The sequence below is a fragment of the Gorilla gorilla genome, chromosome 10, assembly GCF_029281585.2.
Source record: "Gorilla gorilla gorilla isolate KB3781 chromosome 10, NHGRI_mGorGor1-v2.1_pri, whole genome shotgun sequence".
Taxonomy (NCBI): Eukaryota; Metazoa; Chordata; class Mammalia; order Primates; family Hominidae; genus Gorilla; species Gorilla gorilla.
The window spans coordinates 108,208,257-108,234,049 of NC_073234.2; the positions used below are offsets into that span (position 1 = coordinate 108,208,257).

The 25,793-nt window shown below is 34.6% G+C and overlaps 1 protein-coding gene across 1 annotated transcript in view; it reads right to left on the reverse strand.

The window, feature by feature from the left end:
- Positions 1 to 25,793, reverse strand: part of EEA1 (early endosome antigen 1) — a 156,797-nt gene that overhangs the window by 48,487 nt on the left and 82,517 nt on the right. The window contains exons 10-13 of the mRNA XM_031016666.3: positions 21,199 to 21,315; positions 11,266 to 11,604; positions 6,897 to 7,046; positions 5,154 to 5,273 (exon numbers count right to left, since the gene is read on the reverse strand). Coding sequence (XP_030872526.2) covers positions 5,154 to 5,273; positions 6,897 to 7,046; positions 11,266 to 11,604; positions 21,199 to 21,315 — 726 coding nt within the window. The remainder of the gene's footprint in view (positions 1 to 5,153; positions 5,274 to 6,896; positions 7,047 to 11,265; positions 11,605 to 21,198; positions 21,316 to 25,793) is intronic.

Genomic DNA, 25,793 nt, shown 5'->3' on the forward strand with positions numbered 1-25,793 from the left:
TGTGCTGCTCTGGGGAGTATGCCATTTACTTATTCTACTCTCTACTTTTTGTTGCTATCTATTAAATCCCTACCTCATTCACTGAAGACTTGAGACCTGATTTAGTCTTTCTCTCAATCCCAATTTCTGCCAATTTCCTGGGAAATACAAAATACATAGATAATTAAGAGCACAGCCTCAACATTTATATCATCTTAATTCCTGGACCTTTACTCATTCCACATTTCACCCCCTCATAAAGGATTTGTAACCACCTGAAATTCTTCCAGCTAGAAATTTCTAACTATCCTACTGTATGACCACAACTTACTGCCTTCCAATTTAATGACCTAATTTCTGTTATTCAATGTCAGAGACGTCAATTTCCTTCTAACATATTCAGCATATGCTTAGCTTTTCTTCCTGAACTTCCTATGTAGATATGAACTAACCTTAACTGTTCTTTCAACCACATTGTCCATTTCCTTTCACCCAAAAATTTCCAAAAGCCACTCCCAAAATAGCCCAATTCTCCATTCCTTTACTTCTAAGCACTGTAAAATCACAAAGTAAAATCACAAAGCTCCATAGATCGACGCTACTACAAATTTCTGGTTCTGGTTTCAACCTCCATCACAGTGTATACTCAGAATTATCTTGTCAATCTTTTTATTTGAATGAGGTCCTCACCCTCAAACATTCCCCTCAATAACGACTTAAAAGATTCCATATTATCTCTACATTCTCAATCTCTGCTTGCCTGATTTTCAGCTCTTACTATCTCCAACTTTATCAAGAAACATGAGATTTTCAGGAATGATCAATCTTTATTTTCCAAAAATAATTTTATATAAAATTATATATGTATATATAATTACATACACATATAATTAGAACCATATGTTTAATAATATAAATCTATATTATTATAAACTTGAATTTAACAAAAAAACCTTCAATTAACCACATTCTTTTTCTAATTCTCTAAACTCATCTCCTACTACTCTTCTTCTGATCCATGAGACATATATAGATATACATATAACTACATATACATATAATTATACATATAGATATATGGAGCTATGTATATATACCCCACTCCATATTTTCCTCCTTCCCTCAAGCTTCAGTGCATGAGTTCCATTTCACCCTCCCCCATTGTATCAGTTACCTCGTAGCTTCTTAACAATACCTTATTCCCTCAGTTACCTCTCCCCCAATATCCTTAATAACTACCTCCCTATGAATCCCTTTGTCCTAGACTATAGACATGTCCAGGTCTCTCGTATTCTCAAAAACATTCCCCATGACACATCCCTCTCCAGTTTCTGCCCAGTCTTTAAACAATTTACATTTACATTTCAAAAATAATTTATATTTACATTCCTAATTCCCTCATCTCTCATTTACTCAATAATCGACAATCAGATTTTCATCTCTATTACTTTACTGAAATTATGTTTAGCAACATTATCAATTTACTTCTTAATTGCTTACTCTAATTGGTATTTTTCATTTATCATACTGAGCATCGCCACCACACAAACCCACATTTGAAGGTGCTGATTACCCCTAACTTTCGACCCTTCCTATTCCTTTGGCTTCCACTCTGCAGGTTATTCTTAATTACTCTGATCATTCTCACTCTTCCTTGGGCTGCTCTTCTTCTACCCAGTCATCCCTTAAGGGGTGGTGTTTCTCAGAAGTCTTATGTTACCAATTACCTATTTTTCTCACTATACTCTCTCTTCTGGCTGATCACATCTACTCTAATAATTCCATTTACTTCATATATTCTGATGTCTCTCTCGGTTAACATATATAGCACGATTCCCTCCTCCAAGCTTTAAATTAATATTAAATATATCGCACTGGTGCCTCAAGACACATCCTAAACTGAACACACCACATTCCCCTATGAGATGGCCATTTGTCTCACATTCACTAACACAGCTGATGACACCTCCACTTACCATGCATCCACCGCTACCAACCTGGAAGTCATTCCCCTTCTCCCTCATCCCTTTTATCTATTAAGTCAACCAGTGCTGTTTATTTATTTTACCTCCTAAGTATTTCTCACATTTGTCTGTACGACTTCAACAACTGCTTGAACTAAGACCATTATTATTTTTCATCTGAACTGCTGCATATATTAGTCTTTTAACTCATTTCATTCCAGAATATTCCCACCCAAATCCATCTTTCACACATCGACAAGAATAATCTATTTAAAAAGCAAATCTGACTATGGCAATTCTTTCTTAAGACCTTCAATACCTTTCCATCTTCAAAATCTTTCCATCTTGAAATATAAATGTCACGTGAGATCTGCTATAAACTTACCCATATCTAATGCTCTGACTTCTTCTTTAAGTAATCTCTAACTTACACTTTAAGGTCCAGCAAAACCTAAGAGTTTAGTTCACACTAGCTTCAGTATCCTTTATCCTTGTAACTTCTATCTGGAGTAAACTTCTCACTACCACCATCTTTGCACCCCAGAAATATCTACTCATCCTTTGTGCTCAGATTGTCACTTTTAAAAAGTTTTCCATGGCTGCTCTTTTCCAGACTCTGTTTGGTTTAGGTAACTATTCTCTATGCTACCATAACAATTTTATATACACATACACACCTAGAACTAGACTCATTACATCTCTTTTGTTAGTTGTGAGGACTTTTCATGTTTCCATAATGAGGGACTCTGCCTGGCCCCTCTTTCATCCTTTCTGTATTCCTCCCCAGGGAATAAGAATTTAAACTTATTGGAAAGTGCAGAATAAGGAACAAATAACCATGTTCAACTGAGTCCCTGCTGTTCCCTCAGTTTGAGAGACAACCTGTCTGCAAAAGGGTGAAAGGCTGCCATTTCTAGCTTTGTGGCTAAATTAATAAAGTTAATTCTGGGTACAGTGTAAGAAAGCCCACTTGGCTGCTGACTTATACCAAATTCTTCACACTTGCTTTACTATTGCCATTTCTTCCTTGACCTTTACAATAAAGCTCCTAGAGTTATCTATATTCACTCTATCAAACTTTTTTCTTCCCATTCTCTCTTGAACCCTCTCCAGTCAGGCTTTTGTCTCACTTCTTTATGCAAATCACCCTAATCAAGGTCATCAATGACCTCCATATTGCCAAATCCAGTGGGATTCTCCATTTTCATTTTGTCTGGTCTCCATCCTTCCAAATGCCCAGACTAAAATCCTTGGAGTCACCCTTGAGTTCTCTCTCAATACTCTACAATAAATCAGTCAGCTTTACCTTTAAAGCATAACTAGAATCTGACTTCTCACTACCACTCTAATCCAAGCTACATCATTTCTTGTCTGGATTATTGTAGCAGCCTTTTAGCTAATTTCTATGCTTCTACTTATGTACCTGTACAGTCTACTCTCAACACATCAGCCAGAATAATTCTGTGAAATCATAAGTCAAATCATTTCACCGCTTTGCTCAGAACCCTCCAGTGGTTTTTCAACTTAACTCAAAGTAAAATAAAGTCCTTAAAATTACCTATGAGGAACTAGAGGTTCTGATCTCCTGTGAGCTCTATGACCTGCCCCTTTTAACTCTCCTAACACTCTCCCATCCAGCCCTGACTTCCCGTTATTCTTGAGACATGCTCCTGCCTCTGGACCATTTAACATACTAATGTTCTCTCTGAATCACAGGCTCCTCCTTCCTTCAGGTCTTTCATCTTTTCAAAGAGGCCTAACACTGCAGTCCCAACTTTGGCCTCCCCAAAACACTTCCAACTCCCCATCCCTCCTTCCTTCATCTTTATAGCACTTATCACCATTTAACATGCTATATGTTTTGCCTATTTACCTTGGTTATCGTTGCCTCTCTCACTAAGCTCCATGAGAGCAGATATTTTTGTCTGTTTTGTTCACTGCTATGTTCACAAAATCAGTTCCTTGGCTGAGAGTAGAAGTTAATAAATGTTTTTTGACTAACTGAATAAAAGAACAAATAAATGAATCCAGTATTTTGATCTCTATCCATCTGACTCCCATGCCACTCTCCAAACTCAGAAGAGAAGGGCATATTATTTATTGCCTCCCTCAAACTACAATATTGTTTCTACATATATATCATTAGATTGCCATCTCCTAGAGGGCAAGCACTCTGTCTAGTCACAGTGCTGAGCACAGTGATTAATGAAAGAATGAATTAAAGCCGGGCGCAGTGGCTCATGCCTGTAATCCCAGCACTTTGGGAGGACGAGGCAGGCGGAGCATGAGGTCAGGAGATCGAGACCATCCTGGCTAACACGGTGAAACCCCATCTCTACTAAAAACACAAAAAATTAGCCAGGCACGGTGGCGGACGCCTGTAGTCCCAGCTACTACCTGGGAGGCTGAGGCAGGAGAATGGTGTGAACCCAGGAGGCGGAGCTTGCAGTGAGCCGAGATAGCGCCACTGCACTCCAGCTCCAGCCTGGGCGAAACAGCAAGACTCCGTCTCAAAAAAAAAAAAAAGAATGAATTAAAAAATATCAAAGTCAAATTCATTTCAGCATTTGGGCAACCTCCCCTTACCATAACAAAATGAAAACTTCTTTCAATATTCTAAGCTATGCTGCAGACTTTGTATAAATTTAACCCAAACAATTATATTTTCTATACCTACAATTCCAGTGTTCAGATGATGGTTATAAAGCAGGAAAAGAAATGACCAACAAATACTAAGTTCTACTGAAGGAAATACAAAATATTCTTCTTTACTGGGCTAATGATGCCAGAAAATTTTATTTGAACATTTTTGATTTTCCAAATACTGTATTTTAGTCAATAATAAACAATAATGAATAAATTATTTATAAGTAATTTAAATAAATGTATTTAAACAGATTTAATAGATAAATCTAATAGATTTAAGTAAATTAATATATAAAATATAATAAATACATAATAAATTTGTTTATAATAAATATTTTACATTATGTTGGAAAAACTTTTCAACATAGTAATCAAAAGAAAAATAATTTTCTGATTATCCAGACTTCAAAGTTATCAAAATCCCTCACAATCAAGTATTTTGTACTTTCTAGTTTTACCACAACAAAAGGATAATGATTTGGATTAATTTTATTTTTTCTCTTATATTCTATGTAATGGCAATTAATTTGTGTTTACAAGGCTAATAATGCAACTAATGTTTACCTGAGCTTCTCGAAGTTTTGCCGTGGTGCTTTGCTGAAGAGCCTGTTGTTCTTGATGCTGTTGCTTTGTTTTATCTAATTGATGCTGCAATTCTGTAGAATTTGTAACTTTTTCCTTCAACTTAAAAAAATGTAGATTGTCAATTGAGAACTTAAAGGCATAATGCTATCATTCATAAGTATCTGGCATTACTTCAATTCTCAAGTCTGAACAGAACAAAAAATTCAGGAATATATAAGATAAACTTTAAAAGTGGTACCTCGGCTGGGCACAGTGGCTCATGCCTGTAATCCCAGCACTTTGGGAGGCCAAGGTGGGTGGATCACAAGGTCAGGAGTTCGAAACCAGCCTGGCCAATATGGTGAAACCCTGTCTCTACTAAAAAAAAAAAATACAAAAATTAGCCGGGCGTGGTGGCAGATGCCTGTAGTCCCAGCTACTTAGGAGGCTGAGGCAGGAGAATCACTTGAACCTGAGAGGCAGAGGTCACAGTGAGCCGAGATTGCGCCACTGCACTCCAGCCTGGGTGACAGAAAGAGACTCTGTCTCAAAAAAAAAAAAAAGAAAGAAAAAAAGCAGTACCTCATTACTTACAGAATCTTAATCTCATGTTAAAGAAAGTATTTTCTATAAATAGGCTTATCCTAAAAAAACTTTCTCCAGGCTGGCATTTAGTTTATTATTTTTTTGTAAACTAGTATGATCAAGGAATTAATTACATATAAATTATTTTTAACAATAATTTAAACCACATATCAGTATTTCTTTTATTTTTTTCCTTAATAGTCATAATTATCACTTATTGGAAAAGAATAGGATCATCTACCACATCTAAGATTTTAGGTCTAGAAGAAAATCTATTGCTGAAGCTGCAGATTTTATCGTAGAACATGTGTTTAATTCTGGCCAGTTGTGGTGGCTCATACCCGTAATGCCAGCACTTTGGGAGGCCGAGGCAGGCAAATCACTTGAGGTCAGGAGTTCAAGACCAGCCTGGCCAACATGGTAAAACCCCATCTCTACCAAAAAATACAAATATTAGCTGGGCGTAGTGGCGCACATCTGTAGTCCCTACTGGGGAGACTGAGGTGGGATAATTGCTTGAACCCAAGAGGCAGACGTTGCAGTGAGCCGAGATCAAGCCATTACACTCCAGCCAGAGTGACAGAGTGAGACCCTGTCTCAAAAACAAATAAAATTAAATTAAAAATTAAAAACTTAAAAATAAAAAAGTGTGTTTAATTGTAATAAAGATGCAATTTAATAACTTTTGCTTTATATTACAGGCATCATTTATGGCAACTGCAAGCCTAATGAGGGATAGCATTCAAATATATGCTTAATTTTTAAAAGCAAAAATCCTTAAATGGAAACTCAAAGTTTATATATACCAACTACATGTCATTAACGATCTTTACCAACAATTCATAGTTTACTGTTTCATTAGTCCTTCCTGAGTAGGAAGACTCTAGCAGCCTGATGGGTTCACCCCCAGAATTTTTCCTGCCTAAAGCTGAAAGAGTAGTTTTCCTTGTGCTGTTTCCTTGTTCTGTTGAGAACTTTAGGGAATACAATTACAACAAAATGACTTAATGTAGTTAATAAGCAGGATGTTGCTATTGGAGAGCAATAAATTTGCACTTTAAAAAGTCCAATTAAAGCTCTGACAATTAACAGATTGATGAATCATAATCATGTTAAAGATGCCTCAAGCCTATCAATAAATTGAAAATGCTAGCTTACCTGCTCTTCTAACCGAGAAAGTTTGAGTTGTAAATCAGCCACTTGTTGTTCTTTATCCATCAACTTTTCACTTGAAAGCTGTCTCTGTTCCTTCAGCCTACCATGAGCTTCCCCTAGTTGGCGCTCTGTCTCCAGAAGTTTGCTATGTAACTTTAAAAAAAGAAAAAAAAAATGTATGTACATATGTATAAACACACACACAGCACCACCTACTTTCCAAACAATGTTTTACTTTTCACCAAAATAAGTACAATACCTTAATTTTCGTGATACTTTGGGGAAACCTAAGATTTTATACAGTAATTTTAACTGCAACTGAATTTTAATCATATATTATAATGAATCACATAAAATTATGGTTAAACATCACAATTTTTGTTTTTGTGTTATGTTACTGCTGTCTTAAAACAAATGCACGTTCTTGTTTGGATATCAGTGTTGGAATTTTCAGGAACTTAAAAGAATAAAATACAACTTAAAAATTAATACACTTAGTACACACTCAGATCTATTTTACAGTATTGTTTAAAGTTCCACAGTGATTCTTGTTGGTTTTCCATAGCCAAGAACTACTACAGTTAACTTTTTACATTTGGGTATTGGATAGTGCCCAGTGCATTCCCAAGTCCTCATACTGGCACATAATTTCTAAATAAAATACAGGAAATGATCATATATATAGATATATATATGTATACGTATACATGATATATATATGTATACGTATACATGATATATATATGTATACGTATACATGATATATATATGTATACGTATACATGATATATATATGTATACGTATACATGATATATATATGTATACGTATACATATCATATATATATATGGTGACCCTCATTCATTAACTTTACAAATGCCACCCAATTAAAACTAAAGGAGTTAAGAACCATCATGAGTAGTCCACCCCTGTTATACATACCCTATCCTAACAGCAAATCAGTGTTCCTTCCTACCTCTTACAACACTTTCCTGCCACTAGTTCGCTCTCACTAATCCCTCTGGCTGGAAGACACATCTGCTTTCAAACTGCCACCTGTCAAAACCTATCCGATATTCCCAATTCCAAGTACCACCTCCTCTCTCTAACACAAAGATTTCCTGATCACATAAATGGATTAAAAATTACAACAGCTGAAGTACTAAGAGGGGGGAACAAAAGAAAGAAACTCTTCCAATTTCCCATAATATACAGAATCCTTTTATTATAATTCTCATCATCTTTGGTATGATAGATAGTACTTGCCTTATCCTCTCCATGATATTTACACAATTATTAAAGGTAGGTACTGTTTCTTATTCATTTATGTATCCCCTAGTAAATGAGGGATGTGTCTTTTAGAAAGCGTAAACGCAGCCAGGCACAGTGGCTCAGGCCTGTAATCCCAGCTACTCAGGAGGCTGTGGCAGGAGAATCGCTTGAACCTGGGCGGCAGAGGTTGCAGTGAGCTGAAATCTCGCCACTGCACTCCAGCCTAGGCGACAAAGTGAGATTCCATCTCAAAAGAAAAGAAAAAGAAAAAAAGAAAGCATAAATGCTAAATTTGTTTATCTGAACTAAAACTCAAATATGTAAGTTAGTTTAAGTTATTCATTGATATCCCCATGGCTCAGTTTCCTTCCACTATGAATGCTTATATTTATTCATTCATTCACTCACTAAAACATAGGCAGATTAACAAGCAAAATGCTGGCTGGGCGCGGTGGCTCATGCCTGTAATCCTAGCACTTTGGGAGGCTGAGGAGGGTGGACTGCCTGAGCTCAGGAGTTCGAGACCAGCCTGGGCAACATGGTGAAACCCCATATCTACTGAAATACAGAAAGTCAGTCAGGTGTGGTAGCATGTGCCTGAAGTTCCGGCTACTCAGGAGGCTGAGGCACGAGAATTGCTTGGACCCAGAAAATGGAGGTTGCAATGAGCCGAGATCATGCCACTGCACTCCAGCCTGGGTGACAAAGTGAAACTCTGTCTTTAAAAAAAAAAAAAAAAAAAAATCAAGCCAAATGCCAGGCAGTAAAAATAAAAAATGAATAAGAGATGGTCTTTGCACCCGAAGAGTTCAGAGTCTATTAAAGAAAGACATAAATTATGATAATAAACTATATTATGGTATAAGGAAAATATTAAAGATATGTACATGCTTAAGCTATCTTCGGCGTGGGGAAGCAGTGGCATGTTTAGAAAGGATTTTTAGGGAGAGTGTTGGGGGGCAGGTAAGGGTTGAAAAATTACCTGTTGGGTACAATGGTTACTATACGGGCAAAGGGTACACTAACAGTCCAGACTTCAACATTACACAATACATACATGCAAGAAATCTGCACTTTTACCCCCTAAATATATTTTTTAAATTTTTTCAAATATTTAACTTTTATTTTAGGTTCAGGGATACATGTGCAGGTTTGTTATACAGGTAAATTACGTGTCACAGGGGTTTGGTGTACAGATTATTTCATTACCTAGGTAATAAACATAGTGCCCAATAGGCAGTTTTTCGATCCTCACCCTCCTCCCACCTTCCACCCTCAAGCAGGTCTGGCTGTCTGTTGTTCCCTTCTTTGTGTCCATATGTACTTAATATTTAGCTCCCACTTTTAAGTGAGAACATGTGGTATTTGATTTTCTGTTCCTATATTAGCTCGCTTAGGACAATGGCCTCCAGCTCCATCCACGTTGCTATAAGGAACATGATCTTGTTTCCTAAAAAAAAAAAATTATAAAAAGTGACAAGTGAAGTAAATAGTATCTATCAAGGTGAAGAGGAATAAAAAGAATATTTCAGGTCAAGAAGACAGACTGAATGATACAACAAAAGCAAGACACAGCACACATGTAGGAAAAAACTAAAGACACTTCCATATTCTTGCAGTGAAGAATAAGGAAAAGAAGGGTAAATTGCTGAGGAGGTGAGCCAACAAGATCACTATGGATAGTGCATGTCATAACAAGGGACCTCAACTTAATCCATTAGGCCATAAAGAGTTATTAATGGGCCTAAAGCATGGTTGGAACATGGTAAGATTTGCCTTTAATATAGATTACTCTGATGCCTATATAGAGAATCAATTTGTCAGGGGCAAGAAGGAAGGCAGATCAGTTAGCGGTTGTTACAGTGGTTTAAGAGTGAGACAAGGAGGACAGGGCCAGCAGAAGCAGGGAAGAAGACATGTTACAGAAATATTCTTAATTCTTCTGATTCACTGTATCATGGAACTCACAGTCCAAACTCAAAAATTAGTATTAGCATATGTGAAGTGCTTACTCTAATTTCTGAAACATAACTGAAGCTCATTAAATTACTAACATAATCATGATTATTATTACTAAAGGATAGAAAGCCATGAAAATTATTAATTATAGTAAAATAAAGTATCATTGCCATTTCAGAAAAACAGCTGAATGTTATCAAAAAAGTAGCTGAGACTTGAATATCCCCCAATTTCCATTTTCAACCAATTTTCAATGTTACCTAAAGCAATAATTAGAACACAGGTATTAAAATATTCAGTTAATGGCAAAGTCAAAACTTGCTTTAAACTTCATCTGATAGCCATTATATTATTAACCTATACAAAATATTTTTGCCTTTAAGCTAGATTTACCTACACAAAATACTTTTGTATAGGTAAATAATGTAGTTCAAAATATGAGCTATATAGGTAAATAATATATGAATTGTATACAATATATATGATATGAATAATATATGAATTATATATCAATATCATGATATGAATATCATGATATATTGTGTGTATATATAATATATATATAAAATATATATTTCATAAATATATAAATATATAATATATATTTCATATATATATAATTCATATATTATCTACCTATACAAAATAGCCACAGCATTAGGGCTGATTCACTTTCTACAAAATATCTAATTTTTATTTATTTTCAAAAAAGTTTTCCCTAAAACACATAATTTTTTTAAAATATCCAATTTGTATGCTATTTGTTTTATAATAATGATGCTTTTAAAATTTAGTAACAAAAAAATTTCAAATGAAAGAATGGTCAACAATTCAAATTAATTATAATAGCTAAAATCTAGTGAGTACCTACACGCCCCAGGTACCATCCTAAGCAATTTATAGTATCAATTCATAAACATTTCCCCACAAAGCTGTAAGATGGATATTATAATTTTTTTAAGGGAAACTGAAATTAAAAGAAATGAGATCTGACAACACTACAGGATATAAAAGTTAAGAGTTAATCTTTTAAAATGACAATATTTTTTCAACATGAACTATATTATGATCAAATAACCATCAAGTACACGAAGAAGAAACCAGAGGGAGAATTACAATAAATAAAATTAACAGCTCTTACTTGATTAATTTCACTTTGGAGTTGTAACCCATGCTGCTCCTTTTCTTCTCTCTGTTGTTGTAGCTGCTTAAACTCCGCCTTTAGATGCTGGTACTTGGTCTCTACCTCAGACAATTCTTCTTTGAGCTTTTGAGTAGCTTCTCCTTTTTCACTTAGTTCCACATGTATTCTATGCAGTGAGGTTTCAGATGCAGACAATCTTGACTGAAGCTGTTGACAATCTAGGTCTTTTTGATGAAGGGTTGCCTGAATATTCTTTCTACTCACAGATTCTTCATTATGTTTCTCCTCTAACTTAGTATAGTCTTGTTCTTTTTTCAGCAAGTTTTCTGTCAAGGTCTAAAATATCAATTTAACAATTTATTTCCTTTTCTAATATTTTTAATTACTCCAATTACTCAAACAATCTTTGGAGCAGTACTGTCTCCTACTATACATTTTAGTCAATATTAAAATATAAAACAGTGACAATGTTCTAGTCAAGAATTAAATCATTACATACTAACTTGTGATTTCAGTATTGGTCCACTTAACTAAAATCTACTAATACAACTTAAGAATTGCCAAGTAAATGTTGACATAAAAAAAAAAAAAATCTACTGGATTTTTTAGGTTATGTGACATATTTATAGTCTTCCATTTGAGTTAAAAACTGAAACTACCATTCTACCAACAAATTATTTTGAGTAACAATATACTATGCAAACTTTGATTTTTCACTGTGCAATTTCATAGTTGGTAAGAGCTTTAACACAGCAATATCATCCACTGTTCTAATGCACCTAACCTATTGATTGCATCTTTTTATGCTCTACTTGTTAAAGACCAAGTTTTGGAGTCACAAGCTAAGACTAATTCAAATTTTTTTCTAGGTGTATTAAAAAATGATCTAAAGCTATCAGTCACCTGCCTTAAATTTTGTCATTTTTCAATGCTATCAAGTATAAAACATAAAAATAACACTTCTAATCAAAGACCTGGATCAACCAACCTAATCTAATGTCAAAGCCTGCTCTCAGTGGGGTTGTAAAAATTAACACTAAACATTTTAAGTAAACATATTTAAGCAAAAAATATGGATCAGAATTTTAACTAAATTCTGTAAGACATCCAGCCAGGATAAGAAGCTACTGTAAGTACCTGGTGAGTCAGTTAGCGGACCTTTAGTGTACAAACCTACATGCAGTGTGCTGGAAGGGGATGATACTGAAATAGGAAAGAACAATCAAAGCCTTCATGCTTTAAACAAAATATACTCTAAATGAAATACACACAACTAAACAAACAACAACAACAAAAACCTTCTAAGAAAGTTAAAACATAATGCATGAGTCAGAATGGATTAATAGAAAAGTGTGTCAAATTTCTTAAGGCACAATTTTTTTAAAAAATGAGCAAAGTCAAGGGGAGCTAGCTAGTTAAGATCATCTAAATACAATGAAGTTTGAGCCTGGTTTTAAAAGCAATGGGAAAAATCATGGAATACATACATATGACACATGCCATCTGCTCTATATAAATGTATAAGACATGAAGGAAAAGGCAAACAAGTTTCAGGTGGGGTGACAGCAAAACCCTATTATTTCACAGGGGATAATAGATCTTTATTGCTGCGTTCCCCAACATGGGAAATGCAGCAATAAAGGTTCTTGAATATTTGTCTAAGAAAAAGTAAGCTAATGTTACTTATCAAACAGGAATATACTATGGAAAAGCAGTGTCCAGAAAGATGATAAAAGTATGTATAAGAGAGGCCCAGTGCAGCAGCTCACACCTGTAATCCCAGCACTCTGTGAGGCTGAGACAGAAAGATTACTTGAGGTCAGGAGTTAAAGACCAGCCTGGGCAATATAGCAAGACTCTACCTCTACCAAAAGAAAAACAAATTAGCCAGGCATGGCGGTATGCACCTATAGACCTAGCTACCCGAGAGGCTAAAGCAGGAGGCATGCTTGGGCCCAAGAGTTCAAGGCTGCAGTGAACTAAGATCACGCCACTGCACTCCAGCCTGGGCAACAAGGGCAAGACCCTGTCGCTAAAAAAAAAAAAAAGTACTTATAAGAGAGGATGACAGACAGACTTAAAAATAAGAAGAGCAACCATTAAGTTTACAGCAAAATTAGCTACAAGATGTGTGCTTTGACTAAGCAACAAAAACAGAAAAAAAGACACAGAGCCAAGAAAATCACAGAACAAAAATAATACTTCTGATTCAACTATGTTAGAAAAATTATCTTTTTATAAACATTTCTTTGTAATTCCAAATTTTTCTTGACATAATTCTACATTTGTTTTGTTTAGGAAAACATTTGTTTTAGAATTTGTAAGCAAATTATTCATTAATCTATAAATCATCTTTTTTTTTTCTTTTTCTTTTTTGAGACAGAGTCTCACTCTGTCGCCCAGACTGTTGTGCAGTGGCGCGATCTCAGCTCACTGCAAGCTCTGCCTCTCGGGGTTCACGCCATTCTCCTGCCTCAGCCTCCCCAGCAGCTGGGATTACAGGCTCCTGCCACCATGCCCAGCTAATTTTCTTGTATTTTTAGTAGAGACGGGGTTTCACCATGTTAGCCAGGATGGTCTTGATCTCCTGACCTCATGATACACCCACCTCGGCCTCCCAAAGTGCTGGGATTATACGCCTGAGCCACCGCGCCCGGCCAGCTATAAATCATCTTTTGTAAAGAGAATTCTAAGTTACTGAATTTCATAAATGCAACCATGTTCACATACACTGAGAACTTGGGTGGAACATACCTTTTAAAATATGCTACAAAAATTAAGGCTCATAATGAGTTAGAGTCTTCTTCCCCACAGACTTACTTAGAAAGTAACCAACTAATTCCACCTTTCTATACACCCTTGAGATAGTTTCACTCCTTTTTTTTTTTTTTTTTTTTTTTTTCTGAGATGGAGTCTCGCTCTGTCGCCCAGGCGGGAGTGCAGTGGCACAATATTGGCTCACTGCAAGCTCCACCTCCCGGGTTCACACCATTCTTCTGACTCAGCCTCCCAAGTAGCTGAGACTACAGGCGCCCGCCACCATGCCCAGCTAATTTTTTGTATTTTTAGTAGAGACAGGGTTTCACCATGTTGGCCAAGCTGGTCTCGATCTCCTGACCTTGTGATCTGCCCGCCTTGGCCTACCAAAGTGCTGGGATTACAGACATGAGCCACCACGCCCGGCTGATAGTTTCACTCTTTAAAAGGCAAAAAATATACGGCAACAACTAGGGACTGTTTAAAATTGCCTTGTCCTAAAAAAATTAACCAAAATCTACCAGCATTATTACACACATGAAAGAGAATTAAATTTTCTTTAAAAGTACCGAAACCACTTTCTTTCTTTTTAAAAGAACCTAATCCACTCACACTTTGTAATTTTTACAGGCAAAAGACTAACTATATTTTATTATTAAAACTTTTCATTTTTATTATGGTCTTCCCATGGAATCTGAAGCAAAATATTATAGTGAATACATGGTTTTTGAAGAGTGACTTTTTAAACTATAGTGAAATTCATTAAAAAATAATAAGAGCATTTTCACTTCTCCATATTAATCTTTACAACAAAATATGAGATGGAGATTTACAGATGAGGAAGGTGAAGTTGACAGAGCCTGATATGACTGGTCAAATGGCAGAATCATGGATTATGATTCTAAATCCAATAAATTTTTCATAACACAATTGAGACATTCAATAAATCAATTTGTACTCCCTAAAATATATCCTATTCAAATTTAAATTATAAAATGCATGTTAACCCTATGTTATAACCTAATTATCATTTGGGTAAGCAAAATTCTTCCCTTCCAAGTATCCAGTCCCTTTTTATTTTCTCACCAATTGTTATCTCAATATATATTCTTACAGCAACAATTTCCCTATATTACACTCCATTTTTCATTTACTTGTTCAGATAATGAAACGAATATAAAAAGAGTGCCATTTTTTAATGCTTCATAGTTTACAAAGTTATTTCAGAGATCTCATCTCACTTGTTCCTCAGAATAGCTTGGTGAGAATGAACAAATTAAACTACTTTGTAGCTCGCCAATGTCTCTTATTTTATGAGATACATATGCTCTTACATTGTTCTATGCTTTTTGTACACCTAGCTCTCAAAATGAAATGTCTTAACCCCTCTGCCATATGAAATGCTCCTTAGCAACCTTAAAGACTCAGCTAAAAAGTTATGTTTTATACAAAAGCCTTTTATGATTTACTAGGCAGTAAATTAGGAAAACTCTCACCTTGGTCTTGACCCAATCCTGTATCACAAAACTTAACAATTAAAAACAACAACCAGCCGGGTGCAGTGGCTCACACCTGTAATCCCAGCACTTTGGGAGGCCGAGGAGGGCAGATCACGAGGTCAGGAGTTTGAGGCCAGCCTGACCAACATGGTGAAACCCCGTCTCTACTAAAAATACAAAAATTAGCCGGGCGTGGTGGTGCGTACCTGTAATCCCAGTTACTCAGGAGGCTGAGGCAAGAGAATCACTTGAACTCGGGAGGTGGAGGTTGCAGTGAGCTGAGATCGCACCACTGCACTCCAGCCTGTGTGAAAAAGTGAGACTCTGTCTCATTTAAAAAAAAAAAAAACCAACAACAACCCACATTCACTAAGGTGCTTACTAAAAGTCAATAAGCACTTTACCTTCTATTAATTTATGTAATGTTCCTATTAATCCTAAGAGGTAAGTGGGTATAATAATATTTCTTAGCAGGAGAGTAAACAGACTCTCAGAGGCTTAGTGTCACAGCCAGTAAGTGGCAAAGCTGAGATTTAAGAATGCCTGTGACTACTGTACTATACTGTTCTTATCAATATACCACTTTGCAATGCAGTGGTAATACAAGCGATATAATAACTACTGGCCAAATGTGGCTCCCACTTTGGCATGTGAGCATCTTAGAACTGGGACTGGTGAAAAAGGAGAGCAATGGAGGACAGAAAAGGGATGAAGGATGAGACCCAAAAAATATCTCTGTCTCTTCCAATGACCTATATTATATTGTAGTGACCATAGATAAGCAATATAATTTTGCTTAGAATTTATAAGGAAACAGTTAATTGAGCTGTTTAAATGTCAGAAGTTATTTTTATTAAAAACTAGGAAGAAAGTTTCTTCAATTTTTCCATTATGTTTTTAAGTTTTCAAGGCTAGTAATTATAAAACACTGGTTTAAACCTGAAAACCTTGACATTAACACAACCGCAATTATCTTTTCCATCCGATATATATTACAATGTTACCTATCCACGTTGATACTACCTGTGACCCACAAAAGCTGCCCAGGACATTTCATGTAATAGCCTTCAAACGACCAAGTAGAGAGATTCCAAATTCAAAGCACTTGAAAATCACCACTGTCAATAATTATGGTTTACCAAAGACATGGGGTAAGGAGGGGTGAGAGAAGTAGATAGTGAGGATAATAAGAAAAGGCAGATGCAACTGTGGGCTTGCACTGACTGGTGACCAAATCCCAAACAGAGAAATCCTTTGGGAAAAACAAAACAAAACTGCAAAGTGTTAAATTTATGTAAGGCATTATTAAGATTAGTAGAAGGTCTTATTATTCCCTAATAAGAAATGTTCCAATTCTAACACACTAAAATAATCTTGATTCTATGTATTATTCATAAAATAGCCACAGGACTTCTTTCAATAATGTGCACATGTGAATATACATACACACAACACACACAAAATGTGTGCTAGAGTATTTGACTGTACATTTCAGCTATCAATATCAAATCATGTCCTTTATTAGTAGCTTAATGTTTGAGAAATACATAATAACACTGGTCATCAACACTCACTGCTTGCAAACTGCTACTCTACATATCCTGGTCAGCTTCCAAGAGATAGAAGGTAAGCTCTGGGTTCAAAGAAATTAAAAATCAAACAGAAGGACAAAGGCAAAACTAAATTATGTAGAAGTTTTCTACGTGTAGTTTGACAGGATATAAAAGGGGCGCAAGGATCTAGAGGTTTACTAGGGAAAAGCACAGCTATGAAAGATTATATTTTAAACATCAATCAACACCAAGAGTTGATGGGGAAAGGGGCAATGGTAAACTGGTACAATTACTTTGGAAAATAGCTGGAGGTCATCTAGTAAATCTGAGCACGTGTCTGCCCTACAGGACAGGAATTTCACTTCGAGTATCTAACATAGAGAAATTCTCGTACTAATGCGTAAGATTTATATATGAATGTTCATAGCTATAATATTTGAATATTTGTAGTAGCAAGAAAAATAAAAAATAGAAAGTATACATGGACCATTTCTCCTCCACACCAATGTATAATACAGTTGTCATGAAGAAAAGTACTCATGTGATTGAGTTATACTGAACTAGCCACACTTTTTTTTTTATGAAACACCACTTTTACTAGAAAGACCGACAAACTATTAATATTCGGACTTGAGTAGGAAGGGAATCTGTCACTTTAAAGAACAGAATTGATAGTATTTGTTGCCAGTGATAAAACTCAAGCTTTCAAATACAGCTTAGAATTTTGGAAAACATGTATCCACCACCATGAGCTTGACAGCTTCCTCATATTTAAAGCCTAATCTGAGATTGATGGTGATATTGACAAATGTGACTGTTTTTATATTGTACAATAAAATGTATCAAAATTTGGAAGATCTGAGTAACTCAGTGAACCAATATTTTCCACATGACTAATGCATGATCTTATAAAATCACGCACAGGAAAAGATCCACTCAAAAGGCAAGATAGATCAAATTTTAATGTTACAGTGTACAAAAAGTCCACTGACTCGGTTTCAGATTCTACACTGTAACTAACTTTTAAGACACTATTATCAAATTTGAGCACAGTATCAAATAAAGCCACAATTATCTGAAAAAGGTATTAAAATATTCCTTCCTTTTCCAACTACATATCTGTATGAGACTAAATTTTCTTCATATACTTCAACCATATACTACAATAGATTTAATGTAAAGGCAGATATGAGAATCTACCTGTCCTATATTAAGCTAGACATTAAAGAGGTTTCCAAAAACGTGAAACATCACAACTATTCTTGCCGAATTCTTCTGTTTTAGAAAATGGTCATTTTTCATAAGAAATGCTATTTATGTTAATATTTAATGAGTTAATGTTTTTTAAATGAATTAATATTTTTAAATTACTTTTAAATTTCGATATGACAAGTGTCCATAGATATAACCTCACCCAAAAATGGCTCTTTGGAGTCCTTAATCATTTTGAGAATGTAAAAAGAAGTGCTTGCCAAGGGCAGCAAATTACCCTGAAACTTCATGGCAGCAAATTACCCTGAAACTTCATGGCAGCAGCCTAAAACAATATCTATTATATTATATAGTTTTTGAGGGTCAGGAATCTAGAAGTGGCTTAACTGGGTGATCTCACCTCAGGGTCTCTCATGAGGTTATAGTAAGCTGCTGGCCAGAGCTACAGTTTCTGAAAACTTGACTAGGATTGGAGCATCTACTTTCAAGCTCATACACATGGCTGTTGGCAGGAGGTTTAATATTTATAGCTAATTATATTTCTCTTTATTCCCTTATGCCCTATTTTTTTCTTTCTTGGCTTTTTCCTTATTATATTTCACCAAAATGTTAAGTTATTACAACTTAACCAACACATTCACATCTTTGAATAAAAGGGTTTAATAACTCTCTACTGCCCCACCACCAAAAAAGTAAAGACAAAGGGAAAAAGTATTAATATTAGTACCTCCCCTACCCCCAAACAAAATACTATATGTTGCTCTTTATTTTTTGAGATGGAATCTCACTCTGTGGCCCAGGCTGGAGTGCAGTGGCATGATCTCGGCTCACTGCAATTTCTGCCTCCCATGTTCAAGTGATTCTCCTGCCTCAGCCTCCTAAGTAGCTGGGATTACAGGCATGTGCCACCACACCCAGCTAATTTTTGTATTTTTAATAGAATGGGGTTTCACCATGTTGGCCAGGCTGGTCTCAAACTCCTGACTCAGGTGATTTGCCCGCCTTGGCCTCCCAAAGTGCTGGGATTACAGGCGTGAGCCACCATGCCTGGCCAATGTTGCTCATTTATAAAGAAACAATACAGAAAATACTAACATTTAAAAATACAAAACAAAGTTGAAGGCTTATCTTCCTGATTTTAAAACTTATTACAAAGCTACAGTAATCAAAACAGTGTGGTACTAGCATAAAGATGGACATAGAGTCCAATAGAATAGAATAGACAGCCAGAAATAAACCTTTGCATATATTATTGCTATGGTCTGAATGTCTGTGTTCCCCCAAAATTCATATACTGAAACTCTAACCCTCAAGGAGATGGTATTAGGAGATGGGGCATTTCAGAGGTAATTAGGTCCTCAGGGTTGAGTTCTCATGAATGGAATTACAAAAGAGGCCCCAGTGAGGTCTCTTGTTCTTTTCACCATGTGGGACACAGTGAGAACGCACCATCTATGAACCAGAAAGCAATGTTTCACCAGACACCAAATCTGCTAGTGCCTTGATTTTGAACTTCTCAGCCTCCAAAATAGTAAAAAATAAATTTCTATTGTTTATAAGCCACCCAGTTTATAGTATCTTATTATAGGAGCCCAAACAGACCAAGACAATGGTCAAATAATTTCTGACAAGGGTGCCAAGATTATTCAATGGGGAAAGGACAGTCTTTTCAACAAATGTTGCTGGGAAAAATGGATATCCATGTACAAAAGAATAAAATTAGACCCTTACCTTACACTACATACAAAATTAAATCAAAATGGATCAAAAACCTAAACATAAGACCTAAAAATTAGAAAACTCTTATAAGAAAACAAAAGAAAAGCTTCATGACACTAGGTTTAGCAATGATTTTTTGGATATGACACCAAATAGACCTTAGCAAAAATGAAAGTAGATAAATTAGACTATATCAAAATTTAACATTCCTACAGAATGGGATAAAATATTTGCAAATCACATATCTGATAAGGGGTTAATATCCAGAATATATAAAGAACTCCTACAACTCAATAACAACAATGAAACCCAGTTTTGTTGCATATGGCCAGAAAGCACATTAAAAGATGTTCAACAATGTAGTCATTAGGGGCATGCAAATCAAAGCCACAATGAGATACCACCACCCTATACCCATTAAGATGGCTACTCTCAAAAAAGAAAAAGAAAATAAGTGTTGGTGAGGATGTAGAGAAACTGGAACCCTGGTACAGTTGGTGGGAATATAAAAGGGTTACAGCCACTATGGAAATTAGTATGGCAGTTCCTCAAATAATTAAAAATAGAATTATCATATGATCTACCAATTCCACTTACAGATAAAGAATTGAAAGCAACGTGACAAAGAGATATTTGTACAGCCATGTTGAAAGTAGCATTACAGCCAAAAGATTGAAGCAATCCAAGTGTCTATCAACAGATGAATGAATAACATATATACATACAACAAAATGTTATTCAGCCTTAAAAACAAATTCTGACAGAAGCTATAACACGAACGAACCTTGAGGACACTATAAGTCAGTCACAAAAAGACAAATACTGTTGGATGTAGTAACCCAAAGTTGAAAAAATTTAAAAAACAACATTTTTAAAAGACAAATACTGTATGGTTCTATTTATATGAGGCACCTAGGGTAGTCAAATTTTAGAGACAGAAAGTAGAATGGAAGCTTCCAGGAGCTAGAGAGAAGGAGTAATGCAGAGTTAACAGTTATAGAATTTCAACTTTGCACAATGAAAAAAGTTCTGGAGATTGGTTTGCACAATAATGTGAACATATTAAACACTAAAAAAAAAAAATAATAAGTCACATTGTACTATGCCAATGTATTTTTTAAAGTATGTAAGATTAATATTTAAAATACATAAAATCAATTTGCTATTATATATAGCTTTAAAATTCTCACCTGATTTTTTTGTGTTAATTCATTAACTGAACTTTTCAGTTTTTGTAGTTCCTGTACATATACAGCAACTTCCTGGGGGCCTTTGGCAAGTTCACTCCTTAGCTGGCTTATTGTGGCCTAACAAAACAAAACAAAACAAAAATTAAAGCAAACTAAATTGTTTAAAAGATAAAAAAAGAAAGTATATAAAGGTTTCAAGAAAACAAATTTTTTGTTGTTGGAATTTTCAATTTTGTTCTTTATCCTACCACCTATACTGCCACATTATGCTTTTTTTCGGCTTACGACAAATTTTTACAATTTAACTAAGATGCATAACTTCATTTATTTAGTAATACATAAAATGAAAATCTGGCATCCTACTTTAAGTTTCTGAAGTATCAAATTGCAAACCTAAATTTACTGGTTCTTAAACTCTATACTTCAATCTTCCAGAATTTAAAGATAATATGCCAGTTATATCTACATTTCCTCCCAACTTCTATAGCATAAAATTATCCTTTTACTTTAAGACATGTATATGCAAACATGCAACACAGAGCTTGATATTAGTGAATCATCTTTCTAAATTGTAAAGAAAATATCTTTGTCCAAAGAAGTTACCAAGCTGAAGTTATACACAGCTTCCTTAAGCTAAATCACTATATGGTCAGGTATAACCGTCAGGCATGAACTTGCTTTAGTGCATTTTAATTATTATTATTTTTTTTATACAGGGTCTTGCTCTGTCACCCAGGCTTGAGTGAAGTGGTACGATCACAGCTCACTGTAGCTCTGAGCCTCCCCGCTTCAAGCAATCCTCCCACATCAGCCTCTCAAGTAGCTAGGGCTACAGGTGTGTGCCATCACGCCCAGCTAATTTTTTTATTTTCTGTTGAGACAGGGTCTCACTATGTTCCCTAGGCTGGTCCCCAACTCCTGGGCTCAAGTGACTCTCCCACTACGGCCTCCTGGGATTACAGCCATGAGCCACTGAGCCCAGCCCATTTTAATATTTTAAAAAATGTGAAAATCACTTTTTATTACTAAAGCAACAGTTTGATCATTTAAAAATAATATAAGAGAAAGAGAGGTAAGCAAAGATCTTGGAAATAATAAATTTCGAATACATAAAAGCTGAACCATTAGAGAGAAAGACGAAGTATTTTTTTTAAGTATGGTCTGCTGCAAATGACATTGACAAAATAACTTTCTATTATATTAATATTTCTAATATTGCTTATCGGCTTTACTTTCCACTTTATTTATAAAGTTACAATCAGTTCCAGTGTCTATTTCTTTATTACTGAATAAACTTTATAATATGAATAAGATACAAGTTTTAAATTTTTTCTTAATACTTATACTTATTCGTATCATATATTACAAATGAGTGCTTTCATCTTCAAGGGAGAAATCTCAGAAGGCTACTAACTTATCATGGCAACAATGCTATTATTTAAGAGATCATTGGCTGATCTTCTTTTGGAAACCCTTCCAGAGTGTGTGGAACTTATTTTTTTAAGGGATTCTCAGTGGTGGTGTATCCTCATCCATTTTATGGTGGCTTTGATTTTAAGTTTTGGAAACCACCAAGTTTATAAGCAAGGTAAGTGACTGAACTGAAAGATCAAACACTTGGGCTTATTTTATTTTAATAATTATTTTATTTAATAACCATTTTATTTTAATAACTTCGGCTTATTTTAAAAATCAGAAGGTAAGTGATTGGACTGAATGATCAAATTCTTGGGCTTATTTTAATAACCATAAATTAACAAAATTAGTTTTTTTAGTGTGTTCCAAATGGGCTAAAAGTCAATTAAAATAAGTTTCAAAAATGCTTTTAGGAATGGAGTATGTCTGAGATACGTGCATGGCCTGACCTTTTTGGGAAAACATTCACTTAAAAGTACAAATTCTGATGCAATGAAAGGCAATCTGTAACATTACCATATTGTTACATTTTATACACAGTGCTTCAGTATCATATGTAACAGCTGATATGTTAATATATATATAATCTTATACAATTCAAAGAAGAAAATGTTGAAATATTCATGTATTTTCAACTACACTCAAGTTAAAGGCCTACCCTAAAACCATCTGTCTTAAACTGAACATGTAACCTTGAAATGGATTTAGCTGTGAGTTTATTTCAAATTACTATTTCTAATAATTTTGAATCTCAAAATTATTTTGTTAGTAGGGTAACAATTTGACTATTTTAACTCACTATGTTTTAATCATATAGCAAAAATGCCAATTTATTACAAAATAAAATATCACACTTAAATCCCTACTTGTAAATATCTTATCAAAAAAATTTGCACAGGTTCCCGGCACATAACGCACAGAAATAATAACAGTATATATTAAAATGCAAATTATGTGTATATCTCATTAAATATCATGATTTCATATTGAAGTTCATAAAATTTATTAAGCCAAGTGTAAGGTCTATCTTGCTGATAAATTCCAACATGTAGAAATAAGAATTTCTAGTAAGAATAAAGAATAGAATTTTCCTTATTAAATAAGGAAAATGTAAAGCAAACACACTCCAAAATATCGTATTTTATAGCTTTTTTGTATCCTATTTTATAGCTTTTAGATATGTTCTTACTGTATAAGGTTAACAACTAAAAAACTGGACATTAAGTGTATCATTTACACTTTGTACAACAAATTTGGATATTGTGAAAACTAAAATTTTTATATAGATAAATTCCAGCACTTGAAACTTTAAAATTTACTCAAGGGGACAATAAGGAAAGATTTGGGAAGACTTATACATCCAGAGGCCAACTTTAGTTATGAAGAAGAGGAGTGAGGAGAGTGAATTCTGGAAAGGCTTCCCCTTTTCTATTGCACATTATGAATCATTAATCTTTTACAATAATCACATATTATGTTTATATTTGGGGAAAAAATAAAGATTAAAGACAGACAATAATTACAAAAGACAAAAAGTAAATACATTCCCTCTTCAGATATCACTATGGGTGAAGTTCAAAGATCTCTATTCATACTGACCTTCTTCTCTAATAGGCCAAGCTTGTATGTGCCTTGGACTTTAACCTTCTCCTGGGAATCCTAGCTCCCACTGCTTAACTCTGACTCTTGCTTATTTCATTCTTCTCACACATATCCTCCATGAGATCTTCCCCGACAACTCTAAAACTGTTCTAAAGTATTCCCACTTCCACTACCGCCCATATGCACTTTATTTTTCTTCCTCGCATCCCTTATTATTACCTAGCTTTCTATCATGATTCAGTGTACTTGTACAGTTTGTTGTTTGATTTCCACAAAGGATTAAGCCTTATGGGAGCAAGCATTCTTTCTGTCTTATTCAGTATTTTAATCCCCACACCTAAAGTAGTCCCTGACACTTGGAAGACCCAAAAAGACTCACTAAAGGAATGAGTAATTATACCTCCAAAGAGATAATAGATATTTATTTCCAAGGAAACAATATATTAGATCCTATAAAAAGTTTGCACTTCCTTGATTTTCTGAAATGTTATTGAATTCAATACTGAATTTTTACTAAAAAACTTTACAAAATAAGGAAAGATATTTCAAGCAAACATCCTGCTGGTGCATTAGAATTAAAATTATTGTTTTAATATGCTACAACTATAAGTAAATAATCATTTTAAAATGGTTGAAGCTATGCATGATTAGCAAAACAAAAATGAGCATGTCTTCAAAGCTCTAAGATTGCCTTAAAACATAAAATTGCCATATAACAATTGAAGGTGACACATTAAGGGTATTATTAATATTAAAAAGCCTCCCAAAATCACATTACCTCAAGTTTAAGCATCTCCATTAGAAAGCAGAAAAAGTAATAACAAAATGGTGGATGAAAGGTGGCAGACAAGACTGACAAAAGTACACACTGAGCACATAGTTAAAATGACCAAACATGCCTACACATCTAGTCTCTTAAATAAGCATACTTTAAAAGATATTTAAATACTTTCATAGCTATGCATGGGTATAATCATACTTATTCCATATCTACATGAACATTTTAGCACTTAAAACTGGGATTCAATGAGTTTATTTGGAAAAAAGTAAAATTCTTTAAAAATCATTTGCATTAAATACTACACCAAATATAAGTTGATTACAGCTTAGATATTTTCAATAATGTAGATTTGTATAAATATACTTTTTAACCTTTAAATCCTCAATTTTCAATCCATAAAACAGCCAATTATTTATAAAGAATTTTCAAATGCTTTAGAATGAGATATTTTCTATATGCCTTCAAAAATACCCAGGCAAAAAGAAGTCAATGAATTCATAAGGTATGCATTCAATGAAAATAATAAACACAAGGACATACATAGTTAATAATGTACACCAGATTATGTATCTTCAGCCCCAACTAGGTATACTAGTCAAATAAACATTTATTTGAGCTAAATGTTAAAACACATATTCCTAAAATTGCCATTAATTTGGTTTGAAATAAATGTTTACTTGAGATTTTAATTTTTTTTCTTTTTTTGAGACAGAGTCTCACTCTGTTGCCCAGGCTCGGAGTACAGTGACATGATCTTGGCTCACTGCAACCTCCACCTCCCGGGTTCAAGGGATTC